General features: G+C 36.7%; 1 protein-coding gene across 3 annotated transcripts in view; it reads left to right on the forward strand.

The window, feature by feature from the left end:
* The window catches only part of ZNF407 (zinc finger protein 407), a 345,517-nt gene that overhangs the window by 244,567 nt on the left and 80,726 nt on the right, over positions 1–20,224 (forward strand). For 2 of the 3 annotated variants that reach the window (XM_075416574.1, XM_075416573.1), the window contains exon 8: positions 4,209–4,387. In XM_075416574.1, the coding sequence (XP_075272689.1) occupies positions 4,209–4,387 (179 nt within the window). Of the gene's footprint in view, positions 1–4,208; positions 4,388–8,731; positions 8,873–20,224 lie in introns of those variants that run through there. The other variant, XM_075416575.1, reaches the window with a different exon arrangement.

Consider the following 20,224-nt stretch of genomic DNA (forward strand, 5'->3'; position numbering starts at 1 on the left):
ATCAGAGTCTACCCTCAGCAAGATTGCCCGTGACACAAAACTGAGAATGGTGGGGTGGCTGTTACACCAGAGGGTCTTGCTGCCATCCAGAGGGATCTCAACAGGCTGGAGAAATGGGCTGACAGGAATTTCATACAGTTCAACAAGGGAAAGTCACAAGTCCTTCACCTGGGAGGAGCAACCCTGCATACTAGTATGTGCCGGGGGCTCACCAGCTAGAAAGCAGCTGTGTAGAGAAGGACCAGAGTTCCTGGTGGACACTAAGTTGAGCACGGGCCACCAACGTGCCATTTTGGCAAAGAAGGCTAACTGTATCCTGGGCTGCATTAGGAGGATTGCTGCCAGTGGGTAGGGGGAGGTGGTCCTTCCCCCCTACTCAGCACTGGTGAGACCACACCCGGAGGGCTGTGTCCAGTTCTGCTGGTACAAGAGAGACATAGACATACTTAAGGGAGTCCAGCAATGGAGCACTAAGATGATGAAGGCACCACAGCATCTCTCAAATAAGGAAGGGCTGAGAGAGGTGGGACTCTTCACTCTAGAGAAGAGAAAACTCAGGGTGATCTCATCAGCATGCATAAGCACCTGAAGAGAGGATGTAAAGAAGATGGAGCCAGGCTCTTTTCAGTGGTGCCCAGTGACAGGATCAGAGGGAGCGGGCATAAACTGAAGCACAGGAGGTTCTCTCTGAACATCAGGAAACACTTTTCCACTGTGAGGGAAACCGAGCACTGGCCTGGGAGGTTGCCCTGGGAGGTTATGGAGTCTCCTTCCCTGGAGATATTTGAAAGCTGTCTGGACATGGTCCTGGGCAACTGGCTCTAAGTGACCCTGCTTGAGCCGGGGGGTGGGACCAGATGACCTCCAGAGGTCCCTTACAACCTCAACCAATCTGTGATTCTGTGACTAAAGTATCATTTTACAACTGACAAGTCATTTCCAGTTTATGATATTTAAATATACAACAACCTTTAATTTATTAAGAGCAGCAAAAGAAAGACAGGTAACTGGTTGGTAGGAATGGACTTCTAATGGCAACATGAAATGTGCAGTTAGAACAGCAATGTGAACGCATCGCTGTGCGATGAACATTAGAGGTGAAAGCCCTTTTTCATCTTCATCCAAAAGAGGTTTTCCTTTTGTCTGAAGCAACTTCACAGCGTTGTCCTTTACACAAATGTGGGAGGTTACACGGACTTGTGCAGTGGGAAAGTAGGCCTGCACGCTTCCCAAGATACCAGGTTTTGATGGAGGAAGTCATACAGGCTTGTTGTATGGGAAGTATGGGCTGAGCTTTTCAGCTCCTCACATTTCTCGTTCATCTGCAGCGTGCCTTAGGAACACATCCCATCTCCTCTTTCACCATGTATAGCACTGAGAGGACACTGAAAACTCTGCACGGGCCTTTGACTTCCCTTTAATGAAATTGTTGTGGGGTTTGCATTGGGTCTCAAACATTTATTCATGTCTGATAAGACGCACTGCAAGACATTAAATAAAAACCAAATTTCTGTTGTGCTTCTCTACATCAACATTAAATACAAACCCATAGACTATAGCTTTAGACTAACTAAATCTCTCTAATGAGCACCCTTCCAGTTATTGCAGAGCATGGAAAAATTGCCAGAAATATATACATTTATTTTCACAGTGGAAAACGGATCAAAAGGATGAAAGCATGCTTACATTAAGAAATAGTAATTTAACTTGGAAACCTCTGGTTTAGTCTTACTGGAACACAGGCTAGCCTCTAAAAACTGCATCAATTTGTTCATGGGTGTAATTCAGAGTGGAACTCAAACACCAGACTTTACTCAAACAGTTTCTTTTGGGTTAGGCTCTATGTTGCCAAATTTCAGAACAAAGAGAATATTTATTTCAAAGTTTATAAACTCCTGGAAGTAATTTTTGTAGCACAAATCCTATCAAATGCTTAACTATCACCACTGTTGCAACACTACAATATTTTAGTTAGATGCTTATCGTGGCATAGCTTTAATGAAAATGCTGAAATGAAATGAAAGTGCTGTTCAAAATCACAGACCTCTGTGTTTAAACATATGAGATGAAGTGATCTAAGTACACACATACACAGAGTTTTGGTGGGCTTTTTTGGTGTCAGACATATAACAACATGCTTGTATAGTACTCAGGAGAAGACTTCTAATAAAACAGACAGTCAAAGCATACTGAATAATTAAACATTTTATATGCAGTACATTTTTGTCATGTCATATTTAAAGGTATTATTTGGCTTCAAAATTGCTTGGATTTGCCAGTTGTTACCTTCATGGTTGATGTTATGATTGCAGTTGCTGCATTGCAACCTAATAGGAGATGCCATTTGTAATGCCTTGTGATCTCATATTCCTCATTTCTGATTAAGCCTTTTTGGCCTCATTTTTTTTTAAATTTTATTTCCCATGATGAATATATCAGTATCTTGGCACGTTTGGTCATAGATTTTTACTGATGACTGAATAAATGAAACTTCAGGATTGCTCGGTTTAAAGTGGTTGGAGCAAATTCACGAATCAAAGGAGATAGAACTGGCCTTTTATGACTTAAACAGGCTGGCTTTTCTTCACAACTCTTACGTAGGTTTCCATAGATCCTTTATATATTTCATAGAAATATTTCAAAGTAAAAAGTTATATATCTTTCCTTAACATAGTATGAGAGCTGAGCTAAAAGGACACAGATATTTTATTTCAGATTTGTATGCTCGGCTTTAATCCACTGCCCTTTCAAGTATAACCCTTGATAGAAGGTTACCAGATTGTCTTCTGCTTTCATTGCAGTATGCACTATCCTTTTTTTTTAATAAAGTACATGTTTCTTTTTAACAATATTTATAAGGATTGTAATTTTTTTAGGACTGAATCCTGAAAGATGCTGAGGACCAATATTTCCCGTATTTTTCAGTGGACATAAGTGTCTTCTCTGACATTCTCAGGAGTCTGATCATTGTACTGGTATATAGCAGATGGACATGACAGAGGGTGAGCTTTGGCAACACCGTAAGGCAGATACCAGCTTTACTATGACCATCTCCAAGGGAGAGACAAGCACACCAACAGAACTTCAAGCTGCTACTTCTAGTTTATTTTGGGGGTCCTTTTTTTGGGTGCCTGTTACTGTGGTATTTCTAACAGTGACAAGTAAACAATCAGTTGCTCAAAATACTACTGTTGTCTTATTTGAATATTTCTGGAGTATTATTTATTTAAAAAGTTCACTTGAGTGTTTGTACTTTTTCAGTTAAACTGAATTACTGTTCTTAGTTTGACAATATTGATAGGGTCCAGTACTAAGGTAGTCTAAAAAAATTTGTACACAGGCCATTATTTTGATTCAGGATAAATATAATAGTTATTTCTGATTGAAATAAATGAAGCAGCAGTGTATTTTATATGGGATTCTTCACAGACTTTAAGAAGTAGAAAGTTCTATTGCAGAATCATTTTGGAATGAGACTGCAAAATTTTAAAGAGTGGAGATTAAAAATTAGTGTCATATCATGGATCTCTGTGGATAAAAGAAGTGCAAGATCTTTTTCTAAGAAAATGTCATTAGAAGCATTTCTTTGCAATACATAAAACTAATTGTATATGTATTTTGACTTCTATGCATGCAAACTCCACTGCTTCCGCAAAAGCTGTATTTAAGATATAAATCATAATCTGTGTGTATTTTCAAAAAGGTATAAACTTGAACAACTCAATTCTCTCTTCTTGGAACAGTTCATAAGGTGGCATGGGAGTTGGTGGAATATCCTTACAAAAATCATTCAAACAACATCTATGGAATCTAGGAACTGTGTAGGAAACGTTCATGTGAGCTCCGTTGGGAATGTTGTAGGCATCTGTGCATTTCAGCTTTGCTAAGTTAAAGATTTTGCTGAATTTCTGTCCATCACTAACTGCTCTCAAGAAAAATAAAAATCGTAAGACTCTTGTAGATGTAAAAAATTGTTCATTTTTAAATGTTCCTGCTTCAGATGTATTGCTCAGTTAACTTGAAACAGCTTTGGGAGCCTTTATGAAATGGACAACGTTTATGCAAAACCTAAGAGGATGCAAAAATTGGGCAGATAGTGAAAAATGAGTAATGATTACTCATTTTCTGTTATAATACTAGGTTTTATTTGAATGACTAGTAGGGAAAAATTGCTGTATAACTTATTTCTTTTTTTCATTGCTTTTTAGGTCTAACTGTGCTGAAAATATCCGTAAACATATCTTGCATACAGGAAAGCATGAAGGAGTGAAAATGTACAACTGTCCTAAATGTGACTATGGAACCAATATCCCTGTGGAGTTTCGTAACCACTTGAAAGAACTACACCCAGATATTGAAAATCCTGATCTTGCATACTTGCATGCTGGTAAGGTCATTCTTCCCTTTGCTTACAAATTCTTCTCTTTTTTATATGAGCATGCTTAAATGATTGCAAGAAGAAATCTAGCTGTTATGTTATCATTTATTCTGAAGAAAAACATGATTTTAAAATGGGCTTAGTCCTCTTCATGTTTTCGCAAGGGTGAAGGTTATGCATTAAGCACTGAAATCCATTCATGTTTCACAAGCAAAGTTGCAGGTCAATACGTAAACATCAGAAATGCGTGCTATTTAGATGCCTCATTTTGAAATCTAGTTGAACTTTCATAGAGAAATATTTTTTTAACGTTTGTATTAAGTCCCTCTGCCCACCCCCAAGAACAGAAAAACAAAATTCCTTAGGAGATATAGTGGCAAATTAATATGCTGCTTTCAAAATTCTTCGATTTCATTACAAAAGAAGCAGAGTTCAACATTAAAAGACAGAACAGCAGAGATCAATCAATGACTTACATGTGTGTTTTGAGGCTTTACATTAGTAAGCACACAATTGGAAGCCACTGGAGGAATGCAAAACAAAAACAGCGATTAAAAAAAAAATGTTGGGGTGCTTCCTGTTTAGGAATAAGATTTTTTTTTTTTTTTTTAGAGATTCTGTGGTTCAGAGTATAAGGCAGAAGTTTAATAGGAGCATCAAGTTAGGAGAAAAATAAGAGTTCAGTGGTGTGAGGTTAGGAGAAATAATATAAAATTAGTCTGGAGCTTGAATGAAGTGTGATCTTAACTCAGGAGAGTCAGATAACTTAGACATCACTGCGTGGGAAGACAAGTCAGAGCAGTGGGAACAAAGAACAGATGGCGAGAAGCAAGAGTCGGGGAATCCAGAGGAGGAGAAAGCTATGTGGGCCAAAATCTCCCTAAGATGCAAATTAATCTTCCATTGAAGTACTACTACTAATACTGCTGTGTCAGATTTGAATCTTCTTCTCAAAGTTGTTCATCTCATAATTTTCTGAGCCCCTTATACCTGTAAAAAAAAAACACCATGACCTAGAGAGCTTTCATTCAGCTCTGCGCAGTGTGTACATTTGAGTTCTTTTAAAACCTCTCAGTCTTCTCAAAATGACTGCTTGCTTTCCTGACTAGAGGCAGTGTATTATTTGTACCATATATTTCTATTTGCCAAGTCTTCCACTTCATTTTGGAACCAATCATCATGTCATGTCAGCATATGGTGGATAATATCTGGATGTGCAAACAAAATGCCAGTTGGCGGAATACCAATTTCAAAATAGGTCAGAAAACTGATCACATTTCACTGTAGTTCTCACTAAAGTGAATGAATATTCAACTCGGAGCTTAAATCCAGACGCTGCTGGATTTTTACTACAATAATTCCACTTAATATAATATGAAAACTTAAAAAGCTTTCAGTAGACAGATGTACAGACATAACACAGATAGATATAACACTGGTAGAATCACTAACATTTTTCCAAAATTACAAAATCTGTTTAAGTTTTCACGTTACTTGTTCGAGACTGTATCTAGGTAAATGAATTGCTCATTGCAGCATGCTGTGGTTGAAACTATTCAACTTGTTTGTCTTGGTAACACAGGAGAACTGTCATCAATGTGTTGTATACTAATGATATCTATTTTCTATACATTCATTCTTATACTGGAGAAATCCCCTTGTGCTAAACAGGCAATGTTTGTGCTGTACAAGCATATTAGTAGTGGCAAGAACTGGTTATCACCTAATTATTGCCAGGCTAGCCTAGAATTGGTATACAACAAAAATGTGTTGAAATATTGTTTGCATAATCCCATCGGTAAAAGGGCGATACTGTATTTTCCTTTTAGGAAGAAGCACTATTAAAGCGGGACATAGGTGACAGTTGTGCATTCACATCAGAGTTAAATTAAAGGTGTTTTCATGTCGTCTGTTCAATCCATTTCTGATTGCTGGACATCTGAGAGTGAAAGGTTTTAGGGAAGATTTTTAGAGGAATGAAGGGATAACTCCTGTGCCCTGGCTAACATTCCTTATCAAAAGAAGATTTGTTCTGTGGCTGGTTCATGGTTACTGATTACTTCTTGGTCATTGGCTGCACCCACAGAGAATCCACAACATGACCCAGAACCCTTTAGGGTGATAGGAGTATGAAGATGTCATACAAGATCAATTTTTTAACTTAAACATATTTGTCTGTCTTTTGTGTTCTAATATTGCTTTGTAACGGGAAAGCCAGCCCCTTTGCTTCTTTGAGCAGAGTAGAAATAGAATAAGTCTCATCACTGGCAAAGAGACAGATGCAAACTCCAGCCCCTTCCCGGGACCAGTCAGAAATTCCTTCACTGCAACCCACCAAGAATGGAGCTGCAGGCTACCTTTAGGATGTGGCTGGGAGTAGAAATCCAGTCTATTTCTCATCTGTGGAATTAATCATCAGTTGGATTTCTAGTTCAAAGTTAATGCTCTTTGTAATATAATGCTCTAATACTAATTTCTGTTTAGCTTTCTTTGGCAACTACTATCCTGCTTTATGGGGTAGTGGCAGTAAAGAGCTGGAAGAACCTACGTTTCTAAGGGAGAGGCTGTGGATGGTGAAAGGCAAACCAAGTTAGCTTCTACATGAGTAAAGACGATATTGTAATTGATCGGTGATAGCACTTTCTGTTCTGCATCTTTGAAATCCTGTATAATGTGAGGAACTGATACATGGAAATGCCAGAAAAACAGATCTTCAGACTTTCTTTCCTCTTTTTGTTGTAGGCTCTGTCATGGAGGGACAAATTTAGCTCTATGACTATATTCCTTATGAAGTACCATTATATATTTTAAAACACTAAAAATCTAGAGAATACTTTTGTCTTTAACTTATGAACTGCACTGCATTTGAACAGCAGGCCTTTAATGCACACAAACCAACAAAGAGATATATGCATCTGCACATAAAATTATGGATTTAGTTTGCTAGATTACACTTCAGTATCAATTTATGCATTTAACCTCTAATTTTTCTGAGACTCAGCAAATCCATTTTTGAAATGTCATTGTGTGTTGTTCTGTAAGAGCTTTGTGCCTGTTTCTTTATATTCGCTGACCCATTTTCTTAAAGTCTTTGTTGGAACTGAAATTCTGTTTTGAAAGAAGACAGAAATGCAGTGATTGTTGATTACCCACAATATTCATTTATTGTCTTTGAAAAATCTCATTTGAGACACTTTTAGATTTTATAGTTGTTCTAGAACAGAAGTGGGCTTACTAGCAAGCTCAGGAATCCTGCAGTTCATGTTTTAGTCATGGAAATCTGGTTCCAATGGAAGCTATTCGTATTACTTTTTGACATTACAAATGAAAAGTTAATACAAATGAATTGTCCTATCATGTTGATGACTGTCATTTTAGTGATCTTTTTTTAAAAATGAGATTATTTGATAAGAAATTTTTTTCTGATTTGCTCACTGTGGGCTTGTCTGTGTGGCAAGTCTCAAAGTAAACTGGAGAAATCGTTGGATTGATTCTTGTATATATTACATTTCCAAGAGTCTTGGATATGTTTTTTCTTCCAGCTGATGCTACATCTCAATACTGAGTTGAACTGCGCCTGAATACTTTGACAAGTGGGGCAGGGGAAGGGTCTGTGCCAGTGGTAGGACTTGAAAGGGATCAGTACTCTGCCTGTCTTTTTCAGTGCTTTGTCTGCTATGGAGCAACCTCACATGGTGTAGTGATAATTTCGGTTTGAACTAAATGGTCATCGTTTAGGAGCTCTTGTCTTATAAACATTATGATACTACTATGGTGCATTATTTATATACAAAGAGCATAATATCTGTGGCTTGACATCTCCATTATTCCAATAGATGCAGAGACCATGGCATCTCACTGTGTGCGTAGTAGTCTTCTGTGGATACTAAACTGGCCGTAAGGCAGAAAACTCTTCAGAGAGAAGACGAGCAGTTTGCTCATTATTGTTTTGCTGATCATGTTGAAAGTTATGGAGTTCTATTGGTTTTTTTCTGTATCGTTATCTCTGTGCTGTACTGTTAAACGTGAACATAATCTCCAAGAATGGTTGCTACTCTAGGAAATCAGAATAACCCAGTTTCTCACTGAGCGACTGACGTAGTGGACTGGCTCTGTCCAAGTTTCCCCATGCAATGCCTACGTATTTCAAGTCACAAAGCTTTTGCTTAAGAATGGCTTCACAACAGCCAACCACGCTTAAGACATTGAACAGAAAATTTGGAGATATTTTACTTAATTTAGGATTAGCAGTCATACAAAATCTTTCTTGGAAGTCTTTTCTAAAAAAAAAAAAATTATAGAAGGGCAATCAATTCATTGTACTCTTTGGTAAGTCTGTTTTTTCTTTGAAAGCGATACACTATGCTTGTGAAGCGCTCAAGTTATCCAGCGTGCTCTGAGAGCGCCTGCCACCCTGGCCCTGCGAGCGGGACTGGAGGATCGCTTACTCTTGTGGGTCCTGACAGAAGTAAAAGCGTGAGCTGCGTCCCCTCGCCACACAGACATGCTCTGGGACATGCGTGGAAGTACAGCTTTGTGTGCCTGTGCCTCCGTGAAAATTATAGATGCCTCTGGGGTTGAGCATCCGCAGAACAAAGATCGTGACAATCGTGTTTTGGCAGTTGGCTGCCTACGTGGTGATTGAACGCTCAGTGCTCATGAAGAGTTACATAATTCATGACCAAAATGATAGATAGGTACTTGATTATAGTGTATGAGTTGCTTCACAGGGAGAAAATATCAGATATGAGCTACTCTTAATCTATCTGAGAAAAGCCTAAGAAAAATCAGTTACTGAAAGCGTAGTCAGACAAATTGAAATGAGAAACAAGGTGCAAACACTTTAAATATGAGGTCGATTGGATTCTGGCAGCAACTGGCAGAAGAAATTATCCCTGTTCCATTCCTTTGAGCCTTGAGAAGACTGGATGTCTTTCTAGTGGATAGGTTTTAGGAGGGCCCAAGGCTGCTGGGTTCACTGCAAAACTAATTAAGTGTTATTTAAGGGACTTTGATATACCAGAAGTCAGACTATTATCTAATAGTCCTTTCTGCTCTTAAATCTTAAAACAGTGTTAATCTGCAGCCTGTTGGTAAGGGTTGTGTTTGTGAATCTAAAGTGCTTAGGTGTTGTGATTGCAAAGGGATAGCTGAGGAGACACATAAGTCCCCAAACTGTTCTTTCTCATAGAGAGGACATTCCCATCATGGGCGCTAAATGCTTACTCTCTTTGAACCTGAAGTACCTGTGTGTGAATAGAGAGATGCACCTACTTAAATTCAGTTTCTTTCTGGTATGTTGTTAAATCCTTAATAAAATGCATTGGAACGTACATTTATGTATTTACTTATTTCAGGTGTTTGAAGAACCCTTATGAAATTCTGTTTGGTTGGTTGGCAGTTCCCTTACTGTGTTATTGGCTCCTGAGGTCTGAAATCGATGAAAAGACGGTTCAAATAATCATCTGTTCGCTAAGCCGGGCCTACATCCTGCTTTTTTCTTTGTTAGATTGGGGGAACAGAGTTACGGGATGTTTCCATTGTTTCAAGAGAGCGCTGAAAATGAGAAAAGTTTACCGGAAGATCTCTTTTATGCATGTTTGAAAAATATTTTTCCAAACTTTAAGTGCACCTTTCGAAAGGCTGTGCTCTCCACATGTTTCTCTTTCAGTTTCTTTAGCTTTTGAGAAACAAGGCTGTATTAGCAACCCACAACATGATTACATCATCAACAAGAGACAAAATTGTGATCCTATCAGTTGTAACAGTTGCAATATTCATGAATGGAATTCTGAAAGTTCAAATAGTTAATCCCAAATAAAATTGTGATCTTTATCCCACTTGACAGCTACATTTATCAAATTATTAAGAGAAAAAATTGATTGCTAAAAGTTATGGTGTGATCTATTATGTGATTTTATCAAGGTATAACTGTATGACCGAGTGGAAACTGCAGACTTATTCAGAATGTGAATTGGACACACATAACCTGATAATATAGCAATTATACAAGTATCCTGGTGCTTTTCTTCTTTTATATTTTTTTAATCCTTTCTTTTGCATCCTCTGACTCTTTAGCAGAAAATAGAAAGTTTTAAAGAATCAGGAAAAAAGAAAGAATAAAAACCTGTTTACTGTTATACTCTCTGAATTCATTAAACTACAAAATCATAATATCAGTGAATGCTATTTATCAATGAAATAATGGAAACACCTATGCAAACTTGTAATTCATACCTTAAGTAAAGCCTTCAAAGAATGGAGGTTTTGTTTGCAAGCATATTTAACTTTTTTCTTGAAATAGTTATGTTCTTAGTCTTTATCACTGTTTAAATAAAATGCTTTGCATGGTGTGATTTAAAACAATCTTAAAAATCTGTCATTGCTAGGTATAGGCAAATCAAGTATAAGCTTTTACAGTAGTGGAATATTTCTTGGGTTTCTAGTCAGATAAAACATATTTTTGATGGCTGGTATACTTAAAAAAAAAAAAAAAAAAAAGCCAGCAGCAGCTCTGCTTCAAACAGGTTTGCTCTTGTCATAGCTATTAGTGCCAGTCTTTCAATAGCGTGTCATGTTGATTGGCAGACACTCCCTTTCCTCTTTTGTGAAGAATAATAATTTTAGTGTGTGCTTGAAATAAAAACCTAGTATAAATGATTTTCTGTTTGTAAAAGAGAAAACTAGGTTCCTTATAACCTATATAGATTACGTACTATTGTGTTTCAGGAAAAAATATTCTACTTTTTTAAAAACCTAAAACCTAAGTAATGTATTTATTTTTATAACTGTCTTCTGTTAGAAGGCTTTGTATTCCTAGCAGAGCTTCCATAGCCAGTATCTTTATCTGGGTGGTCATGACCGTGGAGTTGGTTCTTTCCAGGTAGCAAGTAAAGTAGTAAAAAAAAAAAACCTCAAGGTCATGAAAGTATTTTGTCTTTTTTTCCAGTATGTAGCTTTTGCTGCTTCTGTTGAAGAGCTTTGGGGCTCCTTTCATAGTTCCTTAGTTGCTTTTTCTGAGCAGTCAGCTTGTATTGCTGCTGAGTGGCATGAAAAAAAGGTGTTGAAATGTTTTGATGCAACTAGTGCATCGTCTAATATGCAAAACCCACCAGTATTAATATTAGTTTCATGAAAGAAAAAATGTTCAGAATATAATTTTAAAGGAAAAGGAAAATATTGCCTAGACCCAAGTCTGGAACACCTCTTAATACCTCTGATCAGTAGAGGTGTAGTGTCGGTCATGTTGGGTACCATTTTTCCACCAGGTCGCTGGCGATGAGGCTGCAGGGCTACCACACAAGTGGTTTTCATATTGTGTATAGCACCAAGGGCATTTGTCGTCGTAATCCTGCATTCTGTTCAATGCCTCTCTGCCCACAGCCTGCTGCTCTAGGGATTTCCTAGTCTTTGTCATTCCTTTCCTGAAGAACTATCCCAGCTTGTCACAGGGTAACTTACTTTTTTGTGAGGTAAGCTTTTGCTCCTGAGCAGTGTGAATCTCTTTGCCTGTGTCTACACGTTTGATCTGAGTGTTGGCGTGTGCCTGCTTTCCTATCCTTCATCCCTGTGGCATCTCGGCTTCCAAGGCGGGGAACCCTTCGGCTGACCTGGAAGGTGGCTGTGCCACACTAGCCAATACAGAAGACCTCGTCAGTTTTGAAATTTTCTGTTGAGCCCTAACGCTCACCTTGTCTCTGACCTCAAAGCGCCCTTGGACAGGCATCTGCTTCACGAATTTCTTGCATTGCGTTGGTAGCCACATGCTGGATCCCTGCTGGTGTTCACAAAGACTGGTGCCTCTGCAAGGATGTCAGATTCACCGATGAAAAGAAGGTAATCTCACTCCAAGCTCTTATTTTGTTACACTAATACATAAAATATCCTTCACGAAGAATAAGACATGTTATTGCCTATTTGGTGCTAAAAATAGGATATCCTGACATAAAACTTTTAAAGCAAGGCTGAAATATTAAAGTACAGAAGTAGAAGAACGCCCTTAAGACACGACAGCCATCTAAAAAGATAGAAATATTTAATTCTTCTAGAAAATATATAAGCATAGTAGTATGTGGTAAATATAAATAATAAAAGGAAGTATTAGTATTCAAATATCAACATACTAAAATTCTGAGAAAACCACCAAAAAATGGGATATCAGGGTCTTCAAGAAAACTTTTCAAACAAAAAAAGGAAATGAACCTTACAGAAGGAATAAAAATTAAAGGTGTATAGTGCATAGGAGTAATTCAGGATATTGTTACGTGGAGATTGTCTTATACTCTGAACATTTAAATTGCTTTCCTATTAGGAGAAGCACTTTTAAGAGTAGTTCTCTTAGTGTATCGTCCAGGGAAGTTATGCTGTAGTCCTAGGAAATATAAGGCTCTTAATTTTTTTTTTTTTTTTTGCTTTTTAATTGAAGTAAATGTAGGATGCAACTTCAAGAATATGAAAATGTTGATTTAAAATGTGTTGTGAATTTTTAATATATAATATATAAATCATAAATATTTTCTATTTTATGATGTATTATATAAAATATTACATACTTACAGAAGTATTTAATTAATGATATTGCTGATATCAAATATAAATATTTTTATATAATTTTATGTAATATAAATTTAATTATTAAATATAATAAGTAAATATAATTTTATTTCTAGGAAAGTCTAAATTAAAAGTCTATAAATAATAAATATCACAACAGTGGCATCCCAATTATGAACAAATAATTTCGTTACTTGGAGATTTGAACTAACAGTACTTCCAAGACCTGAGGGCACTGTATTTCAGTATAAACACATAGCAAAGTGTGTTTTGCCTAAATAATGCCACCACCTCTTGGCCTTTTTCACTGCGGCTGTACATTATTTAGAGGACACTTTAAATTTTCTCTTTTTGTGGGATGCTGCTGACATCTCAACAACCTGCACTGAAAGAGTGTATTCTTGATAAATAGCTTAAATGACTAACATTCATAAATCTGCTTTTATTGTCTTGCAAGTCACTGTCTGAATTTTCAGGTTTTTAAGAAATTACACAAAAGAATTATTTGCTTGTTACGCAAAATTTGGTTACTACACAAAATGGCACAAATAATAGCAGATAATTCCAAAATCAGACAAGTGTTGAAACAAATGTGGATAATGTTAGGTATAAAAGGATTGAATCAAGTGTTAGCTGTGTGCTCAGTGCTTTACTACTTTGGATCAGGAGTGAGGAGAAGAGCCCTCAGCAATAATTGGTCCAATGAATCACAAATCATTGGCATTCCATGCTGATTTTAAAAATTTCTTTTGGGCTTTCTTTTTGTTTGCTTTCATTGATCCAATGTATGCTGCACTGACTTTCCATTAATTTCTTGACGTGGCATCTTGGTTCTTGACCTTTTGTAAGTAGGATGCCTTGTCTGTCTGATACACGTGTTCTTTTGTACTTCTAATTTCTATTTTACTTCCAATAGTTCTTCATAATTTTTCCCATCTTTTCATTTACCAGATCTTTGGTACCTTTCAAATGCTAAATGCTCTCCCATATATCCTTAGTAACCATGCTGGATTTTTCTGTCCTTTTTAATATTTAGGTTTTATTGGATGAATGTAGATTGCACCTTCTCTAACTGTGCCTTAAATAATTGCCACTTAAGGGAATTAAGAAGTACAAGGGAAGGAAAATGCTGACCCATAGACTAAGCAGAAGGAAAAAACGTTCCCACTGGGTCCAATTTCCTAAGAAGGACCATCAGGATAGTGACTAGGACCTGAAATTATGGGCTGAATGACCTCTAAAAAATTATCAGTTCAAAGAGGAGCTTGTCTATAACTGTTTGCACTAAAGGAAATGAAGATAGGTAGAAGTCTCACAGAAGAAAGATTGCTTCACTTTCTTGGTGAACATATAAGAGCATAATATGAAACTATATCTCATATAAATACATCGCATGCCGACTGTCTATAATTCTTGTATCATGTCAAAAAACCATGGAGGCAGATATCATATCTCTTAACTCCCCGCGGGCCGGTTAGTGGGGAACCCCTTTTTCTAAATGGGAAGACAGAAAGTACATGTCCTGAATTTAAGATATTTTATGCAAGTCTTGCATTTATTGGAAAGAGTGCATGCTCATCAGTATCTTATGTCTAAGAAATGGTTTGTGCTGAAGAAACCACTGCAGATTTGATACAGATGTTTTCATTCTCTGAGTCATTACAGTATGATTTTCATATAATATTCTCTGATAGTAAAAAGGGACTTTAAAGTGAGTGCAATTTTCGTATAAATTGCATAGGAACCTGAGCATTAATGGAAACTTTGGGATTCAGATAATACAAAGCACTGGTCCAGCCTCCACATGACTGGATGAAAGGCACTGCTGGTTTAGGTGGGTGCACTTCCAGTGGCTCAGATATGAGAAGTAACAGGGGGTGTCCGACTTTCAAAGGCAAAGTTGCTGGACAGGTTTCTGCAGTGTAGTTAAGAGGACTTCTCAGACATTTGAAGGAGAGGATCAGTTCCTGTATGTCATAATCCCTGTTTGAATAACATTTCACAAACTTAGATTATTGTTGCTGGGAAAGGTTTTTAATTAGCGGTCATGGTACTGTAGCTAAAGGAAGGAGTTGCTGTGCAGTGTTTGTGAATATAAGGTGTAATGTACTTCCAAAAAAGGCACTAAGATAACTATGATGTTACATGCTAAGCTATGTCCCTCTTTTATGTGTTGCCAGAATGGTACTTCTTATTCAAAGTCTAGGAAGTAATAGCAGATAACAGTTCTCAGAACACAGTTTATAGAATATTTAAAGTAATTTATCTATTTTGAAGTAATATTATCTAGAGGAAACATGAAATGAAAGCATCTTTTGATAGCAAAAAGAGGTAAACCCCTGATTATCTAGTTGTCTCAAGAAACATCAGAAGTTTTTATGCAAATATTTTCAATTTAGCATTTATTTTTGGATTCAGCATATATATCTGAAATTCAGAACTGGGTTTGAAGAATTTGAAGTTAGGGGTTATTAAACAATCAATTGTACACTTAGAAAAATAGTTTCAATAGTTTTTAGAACATAGGAATAAAGTAAAATTGAAAAGGAGGAGCTATTATGAAATGTCTGGAGTCCTCACATATTAGTGCCCGCCACCAGCACAAAATGCCCGTGGGATAAAGTTACTTCAAGTCAGTTCAATTTAACCTCTTCTGCTAAGGATTTATCTATAATTCCTTACTGTTCCAATAGTATTCAGTGTTATATTATTTGCTGCTGACGCTTTCATTTGTAATCCACCTTCCTGTGAACAAATTCAGCCATTGTCAAAATTGTGTGTAAAATTTGCTGAGCTGCTTGTGCTTGCTTTCACCCACTCCCACAAAAATCCTGAAATATCAAGTCAGAGATTTATCAGTGTATGAAAAATCATGAAATCTCAGTTATCTGTAATTCAGTACAGCCTTACTTGTACTATAGATCAGGAGGGCTAAGACAGCAGGAGAACGCAGTCCTCTGTTCTCTGTTGTAGTTGTGTGGGATTGTTCGTTGCTGTTTCCTGGAAACCTTTGAGCTATGGAAGTGACCAGCTGATTAAATGCATTTCTTGGAATGTCTTGAGATAACAATTTTAAAACAAAATCATAGAAGACTAGAATAATAAAATTAACCAAAAATTGAAGATTTTTGTTAAGTGAAGCTATTTCCATATCTGATGGCTAATGTGGAACAAAAAAATCTCTAAGAGAAGAATGGAAAAGGGGCACCAATTGCAGAAGGATTTGGTCGGGTTGGGGCTACTAGCCGAATATGCAGTTACACAAGAGTCGATGGTTATAAGTTGGTATAACCAGTATAAGGTTCCTGAGGATCTTGGGAAAGCAGAGAAAACTAATGATACTTTGATGGAGGGAACAGGAATCCTCATTCTGAAAGTACTTTGTTGCCACCTTCTCACTAAAAATGGAAAAAATGCTTGGTTTTGAGGGGATGCGTTTATATAAGGTAACCCAGACTCGAGCATGAAGCAGGTTTCAATAGGTGGCTGTGCGGGTGCACACGTGGCTTATAGCCTAAAGGTCATCCACTTTGTAATGTCAGTGCCTGCTTTCTGAGGCGAGTCTGCTGTGCAATATACGGAAATAATGCTTTAATCTGATGTCCCCATTGTGACATGGGACACTTTAAGGCATGTTCAAATTTTTTACAATTTTTTTTTAATTTTGTCAGCTTGCAGGCTTTGTCTTTGCTTAAACTCACAGCCTTTTATTTTTCTCTCTTTGCCTAACTAGGATTTTCAAAATAAATGCAGATCCCTTCGTATTAGCATTAATAGATAAAATGAGCTGATTATAGTTATTTTTGCCAATATTTTTTAACAAAAATCACTATAGAGCTTGCAATCTGATTGCTCCTGATGCTGATTGTCAGAAATAGGTCTCTTTCTTGGCTAATGTAGAAGTACAGATGTTGTAGAAAGAAATGGCGAAAGTAAAATTGTACTTCAGTTTAAAATTTACAGTTTATATTGATAAAGCTTTTAGTGCATTTGAATTTAACTTTCATTAGTGTAACATGACATAGCATTACATTACAATTCTCAAAGCAGTTCCCTGTTTCTCCAGATACTGTTGTGCACCTGTTACCGACTTCACTGGGCATGCGTGTCTAAATATTGGTGGAACATTAATATCTGTATTTTTTGTTAGCTTTTTCTAATTTACATCAGTATTTCAGATATGATCTCTGATTTCCAGGAGAATGTAATTGTTGCCCAGACACCAATGCTCCACCTGCATTGTTAGAAACATGAAAATAGGTTTAAAAATTACAGAGAAGATGATGTCTTAACAGACTTTGACCGTATAGCATGAGTGGAGTCAAATTATGGTCCTCATTTTTCAAGAATTTCTGAATATAAATAGACCCATGTTAGCACTTAGCAGTGTTATTCAAGTATTTATTTCTACATTCCATATTTAAAGAATTATTCAAACAGGTGCCCTAAGCTTTTAAGATATTGTGGTAGTTAAGTCTGAACTGTTTGGGAAAGGTGATGTTACCTGACTAATTCATATTTTAGTAAAAAATTTCACATGAATTGCATATAAATAAACATGAGCTCTAATGCTCTGATAAACAAGTACAGTGTTGTGTAGAAGAAAGCGCAGTGTTCAGAACAGGGAGAAATAGAACCGGTCCGAGTTATCAGGCTGTTGTTATGCGAAATGCTGTATCCCGCTACAGTATGGATTGTACACAGCAAGATGTTTTCCAATAATTAAAGGCCTTAGGCTTCTAAGATGCTTAGATCTAAATGCAGTTATTGTTACAGTTATATAAGGCAGGAGATAACTTAAATGGTATATTTTCACTTTCCAGTAAACTTTAAATTTTTTGCTTACATTGCTTAGAAATGGAGCTTGTAGTGTGTTGAACCGTTATGAATGTCTCTCAGCAAAGTAAGGATTGTGAGTTTCTAAATGATATTGAGAGACAGGATTTGTCTAATTGGGTAGGTTTTTGATTTGATAAGTAGGAACACATATGTCATGAAATAGAAGACTGAATTTATTTCATCTGTGTCATTCAAGCACGCTTCTTTTGCCATAGAAATACTCTATATTTTGCGCATTGCTAAAAGCATCTGTGACAAATTTATGGTTCTGTAGTATCATGATTTGGTTTAGTTTTTATCATATAGAACCAAAATTTCATTGCCAATTTTTGTATTTAAAGGCTTGTTAATCTGCATTGATTTCTTAGTTTGGTATGGATTCTGAGCTGAAAAGTACAGTACATCACTGACTGCTCTATCACCTGACAGCAACTGATAAAGCATCTGTGCAGAAAGTGTCAGAAAAGGTTAATATTTATTGATTTTATGGCGCTACAACCAATGTAGTTTTGCCATCAAAGATGTATGGCCACCAGCAATGGAATCTGTAAAATTGCAGGTTGGACGCTAGTTTTTATTATAACCTATGCCAGTATTCTGGCCTTAAAAAATGAGAAATATTTCATTTAAGACAAAAGGCTTTGGATGTGCAGCTACTGTATACCTGCAATGGGAATTTAGCATTCTAAAATGAAACCCAAGCACAGCGCTTTAAAGCTTAAGGGGGGGGGAAACATGCAACCTTGCATTGCAAATGACAATCACATTTAGCCTTTTCATCCACTTAACTGTGTGCTATTGATCTGTAGAAGGTGCCCAAGCAAGTGATAGCTGAAATTATGAGCAATAAAGGGCTTGCTTCTTCAAACAAGAAAGTATATAATTAGTAGCAGTGGAGGAGGGGGCAGAGCCTGTGTTTGGTTTTAAAGGCGTTTAAACAAGATGGACTGAGTGCAACAGCAGTGTTTAAGTGTACACAAGGAGAAATCTGGTTGCCTTGAAGCATAAATCCATGGTCTGGTTGCAGCTTGTGTGTAAAAATTAGGCCTGCACTCCAGCCTTTACATTTATCTCCATCAGGGTTTGCCTGACAGAAAGACAATCTGTTGGTTTGCCTACATCAACCAGGGAGAGGAAAATCTTGTGAAGCTTTGGTTCTTCTGCACTTTTATTCTAGTTTTCATTTGTCTGACTCTCAATACCAACTTTTTCATAACTGATAGTTCTGTTGATATTTCCAGATGGTTCTCAAGAAGAGGGAAGATTACTTGCTGAAGTGCTGAAAATTAGTCTGCTAAAATACATATGGACATGCATAGACATTATACAAGCAGGCTGATAAAGAATAGTAGCAGGATCTGGCCCCAGATTTTAAGAATCCCTGTTTAACTAATATTTATTACAGAATTACTATTTTTATGGTACAGCTGTGCATGCAGATTTTTTCTCCTCCTACTTTAAGGTTCAGTGTCAGGGACAGCAGTAAGAATGGATTTGGTTTTGAACAAAACCTAACGATAATTCAGCACTAAGAAACCCTTATTCTAACCTGACCAGTAGAATAAATTGCGTGGCATACAGTAAACATGCTTTAGATCGCCTCTTCTCTGTACTACATTTTTCTGTTGAGCTTTATACCACCAGTTTGTCTGGGTTCTTTTTCCCCAGACAGCTTACCCATTTTATTGTGCTCATTTAGAGGAAAGAAAAACTGTTTGTCTCCTTGAAAGGCAAGAGAACAGTGAGTGGAAAACTACTTTTATAGCTAAAATACCATTATAATATATGGCAACTAAAATTCTAAAATTGAAAGAGAAGATACAAGAGAAAATCTTAAATCATTTTTTTTAAAGCCACTGACAATTTGAAATATTCGCCGTGAAGATTTGCATTTTTTTTGTCTTCCTTGCTTGAGCTTAGTAAAATGTGATTTTTAAAATGATTGTTAAAATAACTTGTTTAATTTCAATAACTCAAATAAGAGCCATTCCTCATATAACTCCACCTTTTTTATTTTAATGACTGTGTCATTAATCTAACATTTTCCATTTTTATTGTGCTTCATTTTTCCCCCCTTCTGATCACTTTAAATTATGGCTATGAAATGGTACGCATTCAGCAGCAGCATGCTCTGGCTGTGTTTTTACATCCCTTTTACCCCTTTCTTCTCGTGTTTTTAGCTTTCAGTACAGCCAGATGCCAACAACATCGTGGCTGTATGGTGTCTGTAAGTGACTTCCAGACTACAGCTCTGGATGGCAGCTTTGTGACAAAAGGTTTTTCAAACATTTTATTTCTTTTTTTTTTAAATGAAATATCACTGCTATAAACTATTTGTTATACTTTAGAACACCTTCACCCCCAAATTGGCCATTACCTTGGGTAATGGTTGATATGTTATGTTGTTAGCTGATTTTAGCAAATGATTTTGTAGAATTATTACTTAATTCATAA

Source organism: Opisthocomus hoazin, chromosome 3 (assembly GCF_030867145.1).
Source record: "Opisthocomus hoazin isolate bOpiHoa1 chromosome 3, bOpiHoa1.hap1, whole genome shotgun sequence".
Classification (NCBI taxonomy): Eukaryota; Metazoa; Chordata; class Aves; order Opisthocomiformes; family Opisthocomidae; genus Opisthocomus; species Opisthocomus hoazin.